The sequence below is a fragment of the Chelonoidis abingdonii genome, chromosome 3 (assembly GCF_003597395.2).
Source record: "Chelonoidis abingdonii isolate Lonesome George chromosome 3, CheloAbing_2.0, whole genome shotgun sequence".
Lineage (NCBI taxonomy): Eukaryota > Metazoa > Chordata > Testudines > Testudinidae > Chelonoidis > Chelonoidis abingdonii.
In genome coordinates, this window is record NC_133771.1 from 158,300,000 (window position 1) to 158,320,731 (window position 20,732).

General features: G+C 41.6%; 1 protein-coding gene across 5 annotated transcripts in view; it reads right to left on the reverse strand.

Moving 5' to 3' along the window:
* KIF6 (kinesin family member 6) overlaps positions 1-20,515 on the reverse strand; it is a 322,989-nt gene extending 302,474 nt beyond the window's left edge. For 3 of the 5 annotated variants that reach the window (XM_032790187.2, XM_032790186.2, XM_032790190.2), the window contains exons 1-3: positions 20,404-20,515; positions 18,930-19,039; positions 16,305-16,379 (exon numbers count right to left, since the gene is read on the reverse strand). In XM_032790187.2, coding sequence (XP_032646078.1) covers positions 16,305-16,379; positions 18,930-19,039; positions 20,404-20,505 — 287 coding nt within the window. In that variant the 5' untranslated portion in view covers positions 20,506-20,515. Of the gene's footprint in view, positions 1-16,304; positions 16,385-18,929; positions 19,040-20,403 lie in introns of those variants that run through there. The other 2 variants (XM_075064272.1, XM_075064273.1) reach the window with 2 other exon arrangements.
* Between the last annotated feature and the right edge of the window lie 217 nt (positions 20,516-20,732).

A 20,732-nucleotide genomic window follows, 5' to 3' on the forward strand; every position in this document is an offset into this window, starting at 1 on the left:
TTGTTGGTAAGTATCACAGGAGCCTGAAGATACTCAAAAATTGCAAGAAAATGAAGTATCAGAGAGGTAGCCGTGTTAGTCTGGATCTGTAAAAGCAGCAAAGAGTCCTGTGGCACCTTATAGACTAACAGAAGTATTGGAGCATGAGCTTTCGTGGGTGAATACCCACTTCGCCGGATGCACAGCACTCTTTGCTGCTTTTACAAGAAAATAAAAGCACCCATGCATAATAAATATATTCTTAATTTTCGTAACATTAGATTCTAAGAGTAAGATCCTTAAAACCAGCAGAATTTCATGTCCCTTGGAAACTTAAGGGGTGGGGAGGAAGCAATGTTACCTGATTATACCTTAGTTTTTCTGAAACAAATTTTAAGTGAAGCAAGTGTTCAGCCCCAGCTAGTTTCTGGCTAGATTCTCCTTTAAATGGGGAGGAAAAGGTTATATCTTTTAGATTTTTGAAGTGGTGACAGCATTTCCTAACATCAAGAAAACTGAGGTAAGGAGACAAAGTGCTGTGGGAGGACTGAAAGCCCTGATGGATAATAGTAGGTGTGATGGTGTACCCCAAAAGGCTTCATTGGAATATGCTTATGATACAACTCAAATATATTTTATGCTACATATGCCATGTAACTGTCGTAGCTTCCTACTCAGATTTGAACCTTAGCGTTCATAAACTGAGAAGCTAGCATGAACCCTCTAAGCTTAATTACCAGCTTAGATCTGATATCGCTGCCACCAGCCAAGGATTCCAGGGCTTGGCTCCCTCTGGTCTCCCAAAACCTTCTCTTGGGGACCCCAAGACTCAGAAGCCCTGAGTCTTACCGCAAAGGAAATAACCCCCTCCCCTTTGTCTTCCCTTACTTCCTCCCACGCTTCCCCTCGTGGGGATAACCTGGAAGATTACTGTACTTAAACTCTTGAATTACAAAACAGAGGAGGACAATTTCACCTTCCCCCCTTCCTTTTCCCCTGGGGCTGCACAGATTCAACCCTCCGTAATTCAACACCCAGAGAATTTCCCTTTCGTTCCGCTACCAGAGGAAAACTACAAGGGTTCTTAAAAAGAAGCTTTTATATTAAAGAAAAAAAACCACATTAAACATGTCTCTTTCAGTTGACAATACAGGGGTCAATTTGCTTAAAAGAAAAAATGATAAAACAACCTTTATTTCAAAAAAAGAATACAATTTAAACATTCCAGCAACTACACACATGTAAATACAAAAACAATATAAAAACCTATATTGTCTTATACCTGTACTTACAACTAGGAAACAGAAGATTAGAAGCTTGAAGATAGAAAGATCCCTCTCATAGCCGAGAGACAGACAAAAGACATACATCCCAAAATTTCCCTCCCTGAGCTTCGAAAAATCCGGTTTCCTGATTGGTCCTCTGGTCAGGTGTTTGGTTCCCTTCGTTAACCCTTTACAGGTAAAAGAAACATTAACTCTTAGCTATCTGTTTATGACAGTAACATATCTATGTAAAGGTTATGATCTACTGAATACATTCCTCCTATTTGTATGCATGTCTCCTTTTTGTACTTGACATTAGGAATATTTGGCTGTGTACTTGCTTGATTTCTAAGTAGCCTAAGGGTATGGCTACACTTGAAACTTCAAAGTGCTGCCGCGGCAGCGCTTTGAAGTGTGAGTGTGGTCGCAGCACCAGCGCTGGGAGAGAGCTCTCCCAGCCTCGCACGTACTCCACATCCTGACGGAGTTTAGTTTGCAGCGCTGGGAGCCGCACTCCCAGCGCTGCGACACTGTTTACACTGGCACTTTACAGCGCTGTATCTTGCAGCACTCAGGGGGTGTTTTTTTCACACCCCTGAGCGAGAAAGTTGCTGCGCTGTAAAGCGCCAGTGTAGCCAAGGCCTGAGTAAAGCAGTTAGTCAGTTTCTTGAGAAAGGAACATGCAAATTAAGTGTCCAATCAAAAACCACTTAAGCCAACAATGAACTCGAAGATGCCAAGCCACATTGGAGCTTTCCCAGGAATGTGGCTTGGCTGGTAAGAAGTTCAGCCATGCATGGACATGTGACTTGCCCATGTGACTCCAAAACTCCATCTTGGAGCTGGACTTTGCATAGGAGAGGGGAAGGGGTCTCCACCCACAGGAGAAAGTCTGCTTAAACCCCTGGGAGACCCCTCCTTTTTGTCTTCAGCTGGCTCAAGAGATAGCCTCTCCACCCCCAAGGATACCTGAAAGAAATTGGAACAAAGGATAGTAAATACAAGGGGTTTGAGTGATTGCTGGACCCAGACTAGAAGGAGACAAGTCTGTAAAAGGAAGCTTACTGGAATTCCTCTAAGAATAAGGTTTTTGTCTGTACTCAGTTTTCTTACTGTATTAGACTCAGATTTGTGTGTTTTATTTTATTTTACTTGATAATTCACTTTGTTCTGTCTGTCATTACTTGGAACCACTTAAATTCTACTTTCTGTATTTAATAAAATCACTTTTTACTTATTAATTAATCCAGAGTATGTATTAATACCTGGGGGCCGGGGGCAAATGCTGTGCATATCTCTCTATCAGTGTTATAGAGGGTGAACAATTTATGAGTTTACCCTGCATACGCTTTACAGGGTAAAATGGATTTATTTGGGATTTGGACCCCAATGGGAGTTGGGCATCTGCGTGTTATAGACATGAACACTTCTTAAGTTGCTTTCAGTTAAGTCTGCAGCTTTGGGGCACATGGTTCAGACCCTGGGTCTGTGTTGGAGCAGACTGGCATGTCTGGCTCAACAAGAAAGGGTGCTGGAATCCCAGCAGAGAAAGCAGGGACAGAAGTAGTGTTAGCACATCAGTTGGGAGTTCCCAAGGGGGTTTCTGTGATCCAATCTGCCACAGTAGGCTTGACTATAGAGAAGTATTGTCAGGGTCAGGCTGTGGGCAACCTGCGTGCAAGGATCAGTCACCAAGTTGAGGTCAGAAGACAAGTAGCAGAGTTGGGGTCATGTTGGGTCAGGATGCCAGGAATTCAGGGTCAGGGGTGAGGTGCAGACAGAAGGCAAGTGGTGGAGTTGGGGTTGAACCAGGGTCAGGAGCCAGAGTCTGAGGTTCACAGCAAGGCAAGGACTGGAGCGGAAGCAAGCAGGCGGTTTGCATCGTTGCTCAGACAGCTCCCTGTGATGGATTCTTTGTTTATACACCGGCATGGGCCAATCAATAGGCTGTGAAGAGCCACCACTGCAGCCTCTCTTGTCAATACTTCCTGCAGTATCTAGCTTTACAGGGTCCCCCAGTGGAAAGCCAGCCTGCGGAAGTGTCAGCAGCCTGGAATTCCCATGGTCTGAAGTTTTAGTCAAGCAGATGCTTATATTGTCCCTTACCCCATCCCTCAGGGTGTTGCTGGTCCAGTCTTGTTGGTGTGACTCCAACGGAGGTTGGTCGATTTGTCGGAAGCAAGATTTCTGGCAATATTCAGAGGAGAAGATAATGTTCCTCCACCAGCAGGAGATACACAGGTCATTCCACTCCAACAAAGGAATGCCCATTACTGGGAAGAATGGAGAGCAGATCACATCAGAGCATATTATTTCCCAGTACCTTTCCACTATGGACTGTAGGGAGATGGTCTCTTGAGTCACCAGTCCTGATGATAGGAGCCATCCATCTATCGTCTCAGCCACGTACGGTGGGGGTTTTGCCAAGAGAAGGATCTGGAGTGTTTGGGCTGCCTTAACATCTATAAAGTTGGCAGCAGCTACAGTGTCTATCATCATCAGCTGCAGAGGAATCTGTCTTACCTCCCCCAAGATCTGCAATTGCAGAAGCAATTGGAAATGCTGGGAGACCCCACTGTTCCCAGGTAAGGTTCTTCTCAAGGGTTAGGGGGTGGTTCCAGAGCATGGCACTCTGATGATGCCCAGGCTGTACCCCCAAACTGAGCGTGGGCTGGTCCATTTCCCAAGCTCTTTCAGTCTGGACAGGAGGCAAGTGCATGTCCTAGCTCCCAACAGTAAAAACAGAGGTTCAACTGCAATCAATGTTCTTTCTCCTCCCAAGTCAGGCATCAGTAATCCAGCTTGACCTGCACTTACTCGGTTGCAGGACTTGGTGCTACAGACGTTGGTGTAGCAGGAGTATGTGCGAGTATCAGGCTGCCACTTCTTTACTCCCGCTCACACAGCCACGATTCGATGACATGGGGAGATCAATAAATACCTCTAGGGGTGTAAGGTTTTCAACGTGGGCTAGATCATCTTTTACATCCGCACTGAGTCCTCACCAGAGTTGATGTAGTTGGGCTGCCTCATTCCATTTGACATCAGCAGCAAGCTTTTGGAAATGAGCAGCATAGGAGTTGGCCGATCCTTGCCCCTAATGAAAATTCTGGAGGGCAGCCTCTGCAAAGCAGACATGATGTGGGTCATCAAAGAAGGCTTGTAGGAAGGCATCCCTGTCAGAGAGCACTGGGCTGTTGTACTCTAATGGGAGGAAGCGCAGTTGAGTGCTTTGCTGGTGAGGAAGCTAACTGCTAGCCCCACTTCATCTTGTCTGTGGGGTACATCTGGGGGCAGGGCAGGAAGAGCAGCCTGCATTGGTTCAGAACCATTCAGGCAGCAGCAATGTGGGAGCCTGTTCGGGAGATGGGAGCCTGTTCAGGAAGTGGGTAGTCTGCTGAGGCAAGTAGTGTAGCTGCATCTCCTGTGCGATGCTAGCTGTTCACGTAGGGTCTGTGCTTTGGCAGTGAGCTGCAACACCTGGACATGCAACTGGGCTAAATGCTCATGCAGGTTCTGTGATTGGGCTGCAAACTGCATAGCTTGGGTCTGTAGCACAAGGTTCTTCAGTTGCGGAAGGGTGACTTCGTTCTGCAGGTCCCAAGCCCTCGAGGAACTGCTGGTTGGAGAGTTGCCCTCCCTTCCATCTTCTATGGAGGGGTTGGATAGGACCGCTGGAGAGGGTCTCAGCAAACTGTTGGGACCAGTGTCAGGACTGGGCTGTGAGTGGCCTGTGTGCACAGGTTGGATACCAAGTTGCCGTCAGGAAACAAGTAGCAAAGTCAGGGGCCAAGCCAGGCCAGGATGCCAGAAGTCAGGGCAGGTGCCAAGTTGCAGACAAGATGCAAGTATCAGAGCTGGGGTCAAGCAAGGATCAGAACCAGAGTCTGGGGTTCACAGCAAGGCATGGACTGGAGCAGAAGCAAGCAAGAGGTCTCCATCGTTGCTCAGAAAGCTCCCTGTGATGGCTTCCTGATTTATACATCAGCATGGCCCAATCAGTAGGCTGTCACTCAGGCTCTGCTGGGCGGCACTTCCTGCAGCGTACAGCTTCACAGGTCCCCCAGCCGAAACCTGGCCTGAGTTTCCAGTGGTGATAGAGTAGCGTTAGCAGCATGGAGCAAACATGGTGTCAGAAACTGGTACGTGGATGGGTAGGCCTAGTGGCTGGAGCAGCGGCAGTCATCCCTAGTGCTCAGGCCAGGGACCAGAGCCAGCGGTCACAGAAGGAATCAGGAATCAAGAGTAGGATTGGAATATGGCTGTAGCGGGCACAGATTAGGCCTGGAACAGGAGCAGGAGCAAGCATGAACAGGGGCACAGCCAGTTAGAATCAACAAGCAGTGGGGGATACGGCTGGTGAGATAGTGACATTGAGTAGACTGGAGTAGTTGCTTTCATTGAGAGCCTATATCCCTGTCCTTGGTGGCACTTAGTTAGAGCTTCATCTCCAGATTACCTGAGGGCTGCATGACAATCTACCTGGACTCAGCCAACTAGGCTCAGGGAGAAGAACATAAGAATGGTCATACTGGGACAGACCAGTGGTCCATCTAGTCCAGTATCCGGTCTTCCAACAGTGGCTGGTACCAGATGCTTCACAGGGAATTCACAGAACAGGGCAATTATTGAGTAACACATCCCCGGTTGCACAGCCCCCACTTATGGCAGTGAGAGGTTTAGGGACACCGAAAGAGTAGGGCTGCATCCCTGACCATCTTGGCTAATAGCCATTGATGGACCTATCTTCCATGAACTGATCTAATCTTTTTTTAACCCATTTATACTTTTGGCCTTCACAACATCTCCTGGCAATGAGTTCCACAGCTTGACTGTGCATTATGTGAAGAAGTGTTTCCTTATGTTAGGCAACAGGTTTAAAACTATTAATTTCATTGGGTGAGCCCTGGTTATTGTGTTATGTGAAGGGTAAATGACACTTCCCTATTCACTTTTTCTACATCATTCATGATTTTATAGACGTCTATCATATCCCCCTTTGGTCGTCTCTTTTCTAAACTGAACAATTCCAGTCTTTTTAATCTCTCCTGATATAGAAAGTGTAACATACCCTTAACAATTTTTGTTGCCTTTCTCTGTACCATTTCCATTTCTAACGTATCTTTTTTGAGATGGGGCAACCAGAACTACATACAGTATTCAAGGGGTGGGCATACCATGGATTTATATAATGGCATTTATGATATTTTCTGTCTTACTATCTCTCACTTTCCTAACGGTTCCTAACATTACCTTTTTCGACTGCCACTGTACATTGAGCAGATGTTTTCAGAAAACTATCCAGGATAACTCCAAGATCTCTTTCCTGAGTGGTAATAGCTAAATTAGATCCCAGCATTTTGTATGTACAATTGGGATTATGTTTTCCAATGTGCATTGTTTTGCACTTATCAGCACTGAATTTCATCTGCCATTTTGTTGCCTAGTCACCCAGTTTTGTGAGATCCTTTTGTAACTCTTCACAGTTAGCTTTGGACATAACTATCTTGATTAATTTTGTTTTGTCTGCAAACTTTTTCGTCTCACTTTTACCCCTTTTTGCAGATCACTTATGAATGTTGAACAGCACTGGTTCCAGTCCAGATCCTTGGAGGACCTAGGGTGACCAGACAGCAAGTGTGAAAAATCGGGACAGGAGGTGGGAGGGTAATAGGGGCCTATATAAGAAAAAGACCCAAAAATCGGCACTGTCCCTATAAAATTGGGACGTTGGGTCATCCTAGGAGGACCGTGCTATTTACCGCTCTCCACTGTGAAAACTGATCATTTATTTGTACCGTTTGTTTCCCATCTTATCCATGAGAGGACCTTCTCTCATCCCATGACTGTGTACTTTGCTTAAAAGCCTTTAATGTGAGGTCTTGTCAAAGGCTTTCTGAAAGTCCAAGTACACTATATCAGCTGGCTCAGGCTGAGGGCTGACTCATCAGGCTCAGACAGCACTCATCAGGCTCAGATATGACTCATTACATTATCACTCCTCCTTTAAAAGACGCCTACCAAATGTCTTTGGGCCAGATATATCAGGATGTGACTGATAAAATTGTTGATTCAGGTCACGTGCTTGCATGTTTTTGGCTGGCTCTCACGAACAATCAGCTGACCATAACCAGAGCTATCCTCTGAGAATTTTGGAGTCTAAGATCTGCTTCACAAGGTATTCCTCATGGCCCTGGACCTGACAGGTGGCAGTAGTGATTGTATTCATCCAAGGAAGTAGTTGGTGAGCTTTTTCAGCAAGGATACGTGGAATACTGGGTGCATTTTCATCACCCTATGCAGTTGGAGTTTAAAGGCCACATGGTTGATCTATTGGATGACCTGGAATGGATCAAGATATAGGTAAATCAACTTCCTGAAGTCAGGTAGAGTCATGGTGTTACACTGAGAGCTATCCAGACTAACACGACTACTCCTCTCATACTTGATATGTGATCTGAGGGGTTGCCTACTAACAAAGGTTAGAATAATGCTTGTAATCTCTTTTGGACAACTTTAGGTAGCGTTGGGATTCCCTCCAAGACCTTTTCCACTCGGCTTATCCAGAACACCTTGTCAAGTTCTGGGAGAACACTTCACCCAGTTCATTTTGACCCTGAATTTTGTCACTCAAGTTGCTTTATTTGGCATACAGCAAAGCTATGCTGAATTGATCAGACTCAAGCATAGGCGGTGGGTATAGGGCATACCACACACTCAAAGTTGCACAGACATCCTCTTTTTTATATACATTTGCACATTACATTGCATTTGCTATACATTAAATCATACATTTTTGGATTCACTGGATGTGGGCACATCCTACAAGTGGAAATATGCAGAGACCACAATTTAGGAAATTTCTGTTCACAAACTCCAAGGGCATTCTTCTTTGTTACATAGTCTATGACAGACTACATGACCTTTTTCTATTTACATAAGTAGAGCAAACTCAGCCATAGCCAGGCTAGAATGATAAATTTACAAACTTTCTCTGATCCTTAAGCGTAGCTGGAGTTGGTTTACCTTTACCTTTACCTTCACCTTCTAAATCTCTCCCAGAAAGAGAGGGTTTTAAACAGGTCAAAAAATTAGGGAGGTGGCAAATGTTAAGAGAGAGTTTCTTGAACAAAGGCCTGACTATTAGTTGTGTTAGGATAGCAGACATCCTCACAGAGATAATAATTAACGTATCTAAGAAATAAGAGACACAGGGTGAGATTCTATACTGTGCCTCTAAGAAGTGCAGTACAGAATTCGCAGCGTGGCGTTAAGCCACCTTTATGCCTTCCTGATCCTGAACTGCTCCATGTATTGGAGAGGCCTCCAGTGTAATTGTAATACTTAGTCCTTCCATGAGAGCAGGGGACTGGACTAGATGACCTCTCAAGTTCCCTTCCAGTCCTATGAGTCTATGTCTGGAGGAATCAGCTTTGCTACTTATTCATTGCTGTGGGTAAAATGTGTGCAGTAAGTTTCTTTTCCCCTAAATCTTCTCACATAGCCAGAATACATTCTGCACTCCCCTGGGGGTATCCATCCCCCCATCTGAGAAAGTATCACCTATGCCAGAGCTTATCATGGGGTTCTCGGAAGGCAGCCTTATGGCAGTTTTCCACAGAGTCTCTGCCCAGGAAATCCTTCCAATGCCAGATACAGGATTTTTAGCTCCCCTTTACGCCACGCCTATCCTTTTACCCAGTATAAAGGATCCAAAACAGGCGTGAAACTCTTATTCTCAAATTCTCATCACTAGTATTTACTAGTGATGAAGGGATATGGCCCACCTTACAAATGATTAAGTGAAGCGTACCAATTAGATCCAGAAGCATGATCAGTAAGACTACTTATGAAAATGGCACAGACATTTTACCATATCTTGCTTTGACTCTGCATCCATGGTTCTAGACATACTGCTCAGTTGTCTAAAAGATTAAAAAGAAAAATAAATCTTGCAGGAAGGCATATATTTAGTGCCCTTCAAAAACTCTCAGAAACTCAGAAACTCCATCCTTTAACTAAGCATACTGTGTGTACGCACCATACTCCAGCAAACCACATGCTAATACCTACGAACAAAGGAATTGATTAAGGAATAAGTTCTGTCCACAGATGCGTATGTGCAGCCAAGAGAAGTATTTGGCACTAAGGAACAATTTTAGCTAACTCTAAATTACCTTATTTTATTAGTTTATGTCACTTATTATTCTAACATGGGTTCTGATGGCTTCATTTTAAATTATTGGTCATCTAAATGTAGCTGGTCGTTCAACAGCTATGCAAATACTAAACTAATGAAGAAAGTAGGAAAACTTCAGTATCTTTGATCTTTTGATAACATCTCATCTCTCCTCATTTCAAATCCCACTACCTTTGATTATTTTCCTGATGTCTCTGCACTTTCCCTCTCCCTGTTTCAGAAGTCCTTAATCCATAGTCAACTCACAATAAAAATTCAACACACTCCTGGCAAATCCAACTCTCAGGGTATTTGTTTATGATTAAGAGACTTGTGAACTTTATTTTATTTTTAAACTCTGAGAAAGTAATTTTGAAGGAGGATTTGCCTTTGGAGAATCTCAGTACTTAAATAACCCTTCTCGTTTGGAGCACAGATAAAAGTTCCTTTTAATTAAAATGAACAAAATATCTCAACATGACATCTTCTTTTTATATCGTTGCCAGAATTGTGGTATAAATCTAATTTGGTGAGATCTCACATTTCATAGAGTTGTCCAACTCCCAAACATACATATAACAGCACTGTTTTGTTTTGTTTTTCAAGAGCTTACTGCGTACATCAGTTTCTTTACAAATTGATAACAATTTTCCTGAAAAAGGAGGTGCAACATTTCCTGCATTATTCCAACAAGTTCTCTAAAATATGCAAGTTCAGCCATGAACATTGCATTAAAAATGGTATTTTATTGTAAAAGATGCTCTATGTACCCACCCAAACAGTCACACTGTAACCTATAATAAGCAGATTTCTTTAACAGTTTGAAAATCTGCAATTTGTGTCAGAATAAATCTTACAAATACTGTGCCCTATAATAGTGGTTTGATGAAATGTTAATGAATCCTTGCACTTTATATGGCCTCATGGTTGCAACCATTTCAAAAAGAGACATTAATCATTATTGTCCGATTCTCCAATTTAGCACAATTTTTAAATTCGATTGTGTCAAACTGGCATCCAAAAGGAAAGTGATCCCACAGCCCTTTTGTGCCAAAGCCACCCACATTAATAATAATAAAGCTATGACAGAAGTTTATCAAGAGCAGAGCTCAGTCATTGTTCACCACACTGACTCAGGAACATAAACTGCTCAGGCATGAACAATCATTCATTTGAGTCTACCATTTAGAACCATGAATAATCATGACAGATGTTTACACCTTAATTTCTAGAATTCCAGAGAGAACAAACTGTGCAATAAACACAGCTACTGCGGTTATGTGGTCTTTAACTTAGCCATATTACCATAAAGCTCAAGGAACCATTTATGAAGCTCTGTGCCAATGACTTATTCTTAATATATCATATCACATCAATGAGACCTAAAGGCTTCCAGGACCCATTTCACTAGGCGCTGTACAAGTGTTAAATGATACTCCCTGCCCCAAGGATTGTACAGTCTAGAAGACAGGGTTTATTAATAATTTGTAACAAGAGAGCTGACCATACTTTATTTTCAGAATCCCAGTAGCGTAAATATATAAGAAAGACTTTCCTTTATGAGGCCACTGTGTTGGAAACAATTCTGTCTGCCAGTTAAATTACCCAGCAACCAATACTACCTACAAGTCCAGAATCAACATGCTACAGCTGCACCCAGCAGTGCCACAAAACAAGACCAAGAAGATGGAAAATGTGTTGTTACACCGCAGCTGAGTGATGTGGACAATGAACAAAGAATAATGGGCAATTAATTATTATTATTTTGCGAGAGAGAAGGGGAGAGAGAGTCCCCTACATAACCTGAAGAACAAAAAGATGACAAATTCACAGAGCATTTATGCACAAAAAATGTACAAAATACAAACATTCAGCAATTGTCTCGTACTTGCAAAAATTAATACAAGCCCTTGAGGATATGACACTGTTTTAAGGACACTTGAAATTGCAGAAAGATTTCTCATTTTTAGATCTGTTTTTCTCAGTGCATGTGTGTCTTCTAATATCTATCCTTTGGGTCCTTCATTTCTCTAACATTAACATTAATTTTTACCTATGGTGAAAAATAGTTGTTTCAGCATTTAGACAACTTAAGAGCAAATGAAAGGGACAATGAATGGTCAGCTGTAGTTTGGTTAATATAGTAACTATATAGCAGCTTCTGCATTAAGAGATTAGCAAAATTGCAAGTATTTCCCCTTTGGGAGGAAATCCCCCTGCATCACTATCTGTTAACATTTAATCAATCTTCATATAGGCAGGAAGACATTTCCAATACCTTAACTGGATTTTGGCACACTGTTGAACTTATCTAGATCAAAATAGACTGTCTCATTGACTGACTGCAGTTTGTGCCTGGGTGAATAACAGAAATACTTATTTCTGAGTTCTGGAGAAAGTTAGCAAAACAGCTACATAAAATTTCATTTTGTCATTTCCTGCTCCCTGCCTTTGCTCCAGTCATGGTGCACAAGTATCTGACTCTGTGTGTTCTCCTATTCACTCCTGTACCTTCTTCCATGCACCCCAATATGCCTCCTGAACCCCACTCCTGACCTGGCCTGCCCCATATCCATCCAAGCCTCTTCTTAAACCACACTTCAGGAAGCCTATAAACTCAAGTGCCCCCTCCCCCCCACAAAACAAGAATTAACTAAACTGGCAATAAGGGAGAGAAGAATACAAGAAAGGGAATAGGAAAAGTTCTTTACAAATAATTGTGAAACTGGTGATATGCATATGAACCATGATGTCTGATTGCCAGGTAAATGGCTACCCATGATCACTGATTATATATAAAGGAGACATTAATGTTAAGATTCAAATCTGCAAAGTGTGCACATAGCCATTGTACATAACCACATGTTCCTGCCTCTGTTGACTTCACCCTCTTTCTCCCATTTCCTCCTTGGCTTGTTACACCCACTTATTTTGTCTAGTCTTATTTTAGATCCAGATTGTGACTCAGGCTAATATAAGGAAGGGAAGGAAGATCCTCCCACCCTCCTGTACTGGTGTATTAGTGGTTTTTGCATCATGGCTTTAGGATGGGCATGAGGGAAGGGCAGGGGATGCAAGTCTCAAAACACGTGGGTGGGATGGAGATGTAGAGTTATGGGGAATAGGTGGAACTACATTTCTACCCATTGCTTTGTGCCAGCCAGTGGAAATGATACCACCTTCTGAAGGCATGCAATTAGTTACTGCCCCACAGAAGCAAATCTTGGAGAAGGGAGGGAATTGGGACATTGAGTAATAATTTCTTTACAGAGCAACTCCTGGGCCAGTGCAGCAGTGAACTGCCCCTTACAAAAGGATAAGCCTAAAGGCTCAATTTAGCCTTTTAAATCATAAGTTCCTCAGGACAGGAGAGGAACCTTTAAACCTCTTTTTAAAGGTTTTTGTCCAGCATCCACCACAATGAATATCCAATGTGCCTGTGGTTTCTGGGTGATACAAACATCAACCACATTTGCCTGCTGATTTCCTGTAACCCTGTTCTATATATGCATTATCTATATTTTAAAACCTTCATACTCACCTGTGAAGCAGCTAGTTCACTGTTTATTCCACATAAATAGTTTTTTAAATACATGAAGTGTTACAGATTCATGGAATTGTATAGTAAGTCATTGTTATTAAGTACTGAAAACAAGATATTTTATTTCAGATTATGAAGAAAAGTAAAATGATGTAAATAAGAAACACTTGGAGATACAAAAATGATTTTTTCCTCAGAAGATGTGCCTCAGGCAGAGAATAAGAGGGATTGAGGTGCGCTAATGACTGAGGCCCCTGCAACAGCAGGGAATTGATTAAGTGAGATATATCTAGATGATCCTGCCAAGTGACCTGCACCCCATGCTGCAGAAGGCGGCAAGCCCCCGCCCCCAAAGTCACTGCCAATCTGATATGTGGGAAAATTCCTTTCTGACCCCACATATAGCAAGCAGTTAGACCCTGGACATGTGAGCAAGAACCAGTCAGCCAAGCACCTGACTGAGATACTGCTCAGTGTTACCTCAGAGCACCAGCTCATCCTGCCCATTATCTCATCTCCAGCTGTGACCATCTCTGATGTTTCAAAGGAAGGAGACTTCCATCTGTCTCTAACGGGAATTAAGAATTTTAAAACTGGTGCAGGGTTTTGAAAGTTTAGAAATAAGAATATACAGAATTTTGGAATATGCCATGTATCCTTTATCTTCTAATCATTCAAAAACAGAGTTTGTAATTTCCTTATTTGGCACCACCACCGTGTTCAGTTCTGCACCAAAAATAGAGTAACACAGGCTCCCTGCTTCAAAGAATTGATCATCTATAGGCCTGATGCTGATTACCCAACAGTAATTAAGGGTACCTGTCAGGCATAGACTCTAAGAGTACAAAGACAGGACCTCATTGACTCAGATGGGTGCTGGATCATGCTCTTAATATAACTAATACATCTTCATTAGTTTGGTGATGTCTCAAACTGGTGGAGGGCTATATTCTTTTTTTGATTAGACAGTAACACACACAAACCCAAACCTCTAAGTTTTTAAGAGATAAAATATATCCTCTAAGTACTTTTACTATTACTAAAGGAATAGGATAGAAAATTGATCACTTACATTGAAATAAAAAAGACAGAAATAAAACTAGAGAATGTTCACTGCATTCATGTAATCATATATATTAGGGATGGAAATGTCCTGTTAGGTCATTTAGTCTATCCCCCACCAGTGCAGAACTGTTCCCTGTGGTACACTTCCAATGCTTTGTATTATAACAAAGGATTTAGCAAATATTTTTTCCAGCCATTTTAGATTACTAGTGAAAACTCTCTCTCTAAAATTGTTTATCTATACATTTCAATGAGTCACTGCTGCTTCAGACATTATAACATATAGTCAATAATGGACAACATTCTGGGGAATAGCTGGAGGTGATTTCTCTTATGAAACAGAACCGAGCCATATTTGATTGTTAATAGAAAGTCTGTTCTCTCTTGGCTCCATCCATAGCTCAATGAAGTCAGCAGAAAGATTCCTATTGATTTCAACAGGCTTTGGATCAGGCCCTTTATGAACAGCCCCCGCCCTCACTCCCAAGCCTTTAAACCATCAAAAGAACGATTACAGGTTCTCAAGAGTGTCCTCAAAACGAAATATTTGATATGTGCCCTATTTCATTTTATATTTTGTTAAGGCAGAAACAGTCCTACTATTTGTTCTGTTTTGGAACAAATCAATTGGCTCATCTAGCACAAGACAAAGCAAACTCCATCATCCACAATAAACATAACTCTTCACAAGAAGAAAAATACCTACCATCTTAATTAAAAACATCAAATGATACAGGTTTGCTACTATATTTATTAACCTATTTTTCTGAAAGAGGATCTATACAGTAAATCTCTTAAATGTTAGACTCCAAATAGAAAATGCCTGAAATCAGCCCTGACATGAGATCAGTCTGCAATCACGAACTGGCAGCAATTAGTTACAGAGTTAGATTGTTCTTTTTAAGATACATGCAAACTATAAGGTTGCTGTCTGTGCTGCATTTCAGGTTCAAACTTGTTTTATTGGTACAGGGCACATGAAATTTACAAACCTATTTCAAACAGACTTGGAAGGTTTTGGATTGTTCTATTAAGAACATAGCTCCTTCAGCATATGGGAGTCAACAGACCTCAGTGATTGGTATATGTTTCACAATATATTACTTTCAGTATATTTTAATATGGTTCATAAAGAAAATGTACAGTCAAGTGGCCCATTATTTCAATTTCTTGACCAGATTATCATGTAGTAATTATTTAGGGAGTCAAGCAAGAGGTAGATTTTTATAAAATATCTGCTTTAAAAACAGCCATTCAACAGACTTTCCTATTTAAACCAAATCCATTTCTCAAGGATTTTACACCCTCATAGCTATACAGTCTAATTGCAGGGACTCACATCAGCAAAGATTCAAATAAAAAAAGAAAAAGTGTGTAGATTCCCACAGCTCAGAAGCACTGTATAGGGGAGCTATTGAACACACCCAGCTGGTCCTCACACCTTCCAGCAAACTCCCTGTGTAGCCCCACTCTCTTTAAAAAAAAAAATAGATGCATTGTTGCCAATTAGCTTTGGTAACTGAGTTTCCTAAGAATGCTGATAAACCAAGTTCTGGCATCCTCAAGACAGGGTTTTAACTCTCTACTTGCCAGGCACAGCACAGATTCATCTATCCTATCAAAGTCTTTTGTTGAAGATATCAATACAAACCAGTAAAATTTAAAAACAAAGTCTTAATTTTAATTATAAATGAAGGAATCAGACTTCTGAGAGCTTCATTCTACAACATTATCTTGACTCATTATAATAACTACAGAATGTTATAGTGCCACCAACACCATCATGAGTATGTACATTAAGCAGAAAGCAGTAAGGACAAAACTGGAGGCCCATTCATAACTGTCCTTAAATCATATTAAAGTTAACAAAAACTAAACAGGTAGATTAGATTTCCTCATGCATAACTCTTTTCTTTAGAGTTGCATAGTGCGAGGGCTATGAAATTAACTTTTCTGAAGGACCAATGGAGATTAATCAGTGGAATAAGAAGAACTAAGCTAATATGAATTCTTCTGGTTTCCCATACAACATCAATAAAACAGGAAATCATAGCAATGCTAAGTTAGGGGCTGATGATGGAGTCTTTCTATAAGCAGAACATTCATGGAATTCTTGCATGCCTATTGATTCAGATGGATCAGAATTTAGAGAATAAAAGCACAATCCATTTTTAAATTACCATGGCAAATGATTATCAGCTTGTCTTCAAATGGTATAATGAAAGTTACCGGTGACCCCATATAACTGCTGATTATTTACAAGATTAACACCTACCATTCCGCAACTGGTTTGGCAATGCTTTCAAAAACTGCATCTTGTTTTACCTCCTGATCAAAAATTTTCTGAAATCTGAAAATAATAAACAAATAATCATGCAGTATCTTAAAACACTACTTAATTCATAATTTTTGTTTTTCTGTTTGTAACTAGTCCATCTTTACATCATTGGGCTTACATAACCTAGTACAATGTTTTCCCTGTAGCCTTAACCACAGTGTCCTGTTGTGCTATTGTATACAAATAGATTGTAAACAGTACTGCTTTGACAAGATCTGTACAATACAACCCTCTGATAAAATGAGGTAGTTTAGAGACAAAAACCTGTATTTTACAGCTATCAAGGGGATTAGTGTTTGCAACTGGCATCACAGTGAAAACTGGATAAATTAATTATCCTATAACCAAGCAGCACATATAAACATAACAGCAAAGCTCCCAATTTTTAGACTACAATGAAATGTAGCAACTGGGAAACATTGTAATCAATAGATGAAAATCAAATAAAAAAAAATCTAAGCTTCTACCACTTACTATAAGTCCACGAAGTGTGCAGAGATGGTCAATAAAGCAAACAGGATGTTAGGAATCATTAAAAAGGGGATAGAGAATAAGACTGAGAATATATTATTGCCCTTATATAAAACCATGGTATGCCCATATCTTGAATACTGTGTACAGATGTGGTCTCCTCACCTCAAAAAAGATATTCTAGCACTAGAAAAGGTTCAGAAAAGGGCAACTAAAATGATTAAGGGTTTGGTGAGGGTCCCATAAGGAAAGATTAAAGAGGCCAGACTTTTCAGCTTGGAAAAGAGGAGACTAAGGAGGGGGATATGATAGAGTATATAAAATCATGAGTGATGTAGAGAAAGTGGATAAGGAAAAGTTATTTACTTATTCCCATAATACAAGAATAGGTGTCACAAATGAAATTAATAGGCAGCAGGTTTAAAACAAATAAAAGGAATTCATCACGCAGCACACAGTCAACTTGTGGAACTCCTTACTGAGGAGGTTGTGAAGGCTAGGACCATAACAGTGTTTAAAAGAGAACTGGATAAATTCATGGTGGTTAAGTCCATAAATGGCTATTAGCCAGGATGGGTAAAGAATGGTGTCCCTAGCCTCTGTTCATCAGAGGATGGAGATGGATGGCAGGAGAGAGATCACTTGATCATTGCCTGTTAGGTTCACTCTCTCTGGAGCACCTGGTATTGGCCACTGTTGGTAGACAGATACTAGGCTATATGGATCTTTGGTCTGACCCAGTACGGCCGTTCTTATGTTCTTATGTTCTAACATCTGCAGTTGTTCTGTTTGGCACTATAAGCTTACATAGCTCTTACTTCACAGAACATCCAAAAAGATGGTCTGGGTCTCAAAGGGTTTACAGTGTACAGTTAATCAGGCAAATGCAATACACGGGGAAATATTTAGTGCATGAGATATGGAGATATAGGTCCCTTATCTTGCAAACCTTTATTCAGATGAGTATTTGTACTGAATTTGTTTGATCTTAATGACACTGCGCACAGGAATATAGAATTGCAGGATCAGGCCCATAGCTGGTGAGATGACCAGTGTAGGAAGACTTCAATAAAAAATAGTGAGTTTTAGGGAGGAAAGAAAAAGTGTTTAGCATGTACCATTCCTTTTGTATGTATAGCTTTATGATAAAAAAAAATTGAAAACAAAGAGCATTTCCTTAAGGATCACAATGCTCAGTATTTCTCAGAATTCATTTGCACAGACTCCTGACAGGAACAATAAAGACACAGAGAATGTCAGCATCCATTAAGCTGACAGGAGCATCTACAACCTAAACTGGTATTGCATAGAGCCTGTCCAGTGACATCAGCATGAGTTACAGATGTTTGTTTGGTGTCCTACTCTACTGCAGATTTTAGATTTTCTTCAGCATCAAATTTCAACTGATATGAAATTTCATACAAAATGCTGCATCCAAATTTGACAAACTATAATTTTCTTTACTGTGTTCTTATTAGGCCTGAAATCAACAAATTCCTGTTAGAAAGTGCTTTTTGTCAACAAATCTTTGGCTAAAGTCATTATCCACCCTACATTGGCTCATTAGCTTCTGCAGGAACATAAGGTCCCTCCCTCACTCTGGCCTTGTCTACACTAAAACTTTATAGCCAGCTGCACGGGTGCAGGCCTGTAAACAGGACTCAGGCATTTTTACCACAGTGTTTTGTAATAGTCTGATGAAGCATACAAGTTCAGGTATTAAACTTTTCTAGTTTTATCATATCTTGCCCTGAAATCATGATAGAGTATAATGTACTGTAGCACTGAAAGATTCCTCTTGTTAAAAAGTCTTTTTAAAAATCTTATCAAGTATACCAAAAACTATATTGTGTGGCTCAGAGATTAATAAGAAACTTTTACTGACTCTCTACAGGACTGGCACACTGAACCTAGTGGTTGATCCCTACCCAATAATCTTCTCTGTAGGTAATGGTGACACTGAATATAGAAAATGGATTATCTTTAACACGAAGAAAAATAATAAGCTTGGCTATAACACAGATATGGTAATGTTGAAAGTGATCATATTATAAATTGCACGAGGAAAAAATCAGAGTAAAATAAACTTACTTAAACTTGTAGCTTTCTCGCTTATTATTGACAAATCCATCTGCCAAGTCACGTGGCACAATAATCTCTAAACTGGAGACTGACTTTTCATCTTCACTGACTGAATAAATCTGCAAAACAAAATGACTTCAGCAATAGAACAGTGATTTGTTCCATGCCCCTATCATCTTGATGTGTTTAACTGCATCATCTCATTAAGATCATATACAGGAATAAAGACTAATCAGAATTCCATGGTGACAGAAGGGAGAAAGCCCAGTTTGCCCTCCTTCAAAAATACAGCCCTTGCCATTTGAGCTACAGGGGATTCTGCATTACACAGTAGAGAACTGTCTCTCTTTCGCCCACCCACCCCAGGATAAGACTTCAAAATATCTAAATGCAATTAGACACCAAGTCCCTTGATAAAATTTGCTTAATAAAACCACTTTCAAATATCTGACCAAAGATTTATTTAAAAAAAACCTGAAGTGTTCATTGTGTGAGATTAATAAGGCAATCATCAGATAGTTTTTGGACAACAATTTAAGGAGCTCGGGGTTTTTTTGGGGTGGTGGTGGTTGTTTTTTCAAGAGATATATGGCAAAACCTACATACCATTTATGAAAATGTTTTCATTAAACTTTTTATTTTTCATTTCAAATAAGATGAAATATTTTAACTCAAGAATTCACTTCCAATATCCACAATGATGATTTCATTAAACAAGCTTCTTGTAAGTAGGTAGAACGGGGTAGGCAACCTATGGCACATGTGCCAAAGGTGGCACGCAAGCTGATTTTCAGGGGCGTTCACACTGCCCGGGTCCTGGACACCGTCTGCGGGGCTCTGCATTTTAATTTAATTTTAAATGAAGCTTCTTAAACATTTTTAAAACCTTATTTACTTAACATACAACAATAGTTTAGTTATATATTATAGACTTACAGAAAGAGACCTTCTAAAAACGTTAAAATGTATTACGGGCACGCCAAACCTTAAATTAGAGTGAATAAATGAAGACTCAGCACACTGCTTCTGAAAGGTTGCTGACCCCTGATGTAGAAAATCAGTTTCTTGCGCCCAAAGGTCGCAAGCTTTACTAGAGCACAATTTAGTTTTTTAAGGCTCCCTTTAACAGACAATGTCTAGGGCTTTCTACTCTGCACCGGGCCACTTAACATCATCCCGGCGCTGCAGCAAGTCCCCCTCTTCGGCAGTACATCACCGCTCGGCGCCGGGGGGAGCTCAAGGCTGGCAACCAGCCTCATAAACTAGAAATAGTGAAGCGGGACCTCAAATAGCTCACATCAACCCCCTCCCCCACGGGGGCGTCCCAGGCTGCCCCCTGGGAGCCCGCCCCCACCCACCTCGAGCTGTCTCCTGCCCCAGGCACTCCGGTCCGCCGCCTGCTGAGGGCACCCCCCGCTGCCCCTCGATACCATGTGCTCCCCAGGCTGGCTGCAGCCCGGCTACCTTCCCCGCAGCCACCTACCCCCGCTTGCTGCCGCCTGGCCAGGGGCTTCACCCGGGCATAGATCTGGATCGTTTGCTTCACCATCTCTCCGCTCATTGAAGGGGAGACTAGGCCCTGCATAGCAACGGTAACCAAGGAACACTACCCAGCATGCTCTGCGCCGGGGTGGAAGAGGGCTCTGCCGGTGCGCCAGCGAGCTACGCATGCGCATCCCGGAGAGAAGGCAGTGGCTGTCTGCTGCTGGTGCCTGATTTAGTCCGAGTTCCGCCGCTTCAATCAGCGAGCGGCGTTTCGTCTCTGGGGCTCCACCCACCCAGTCCCTGTGGCAGACGGGCTGGTGCCCCGGG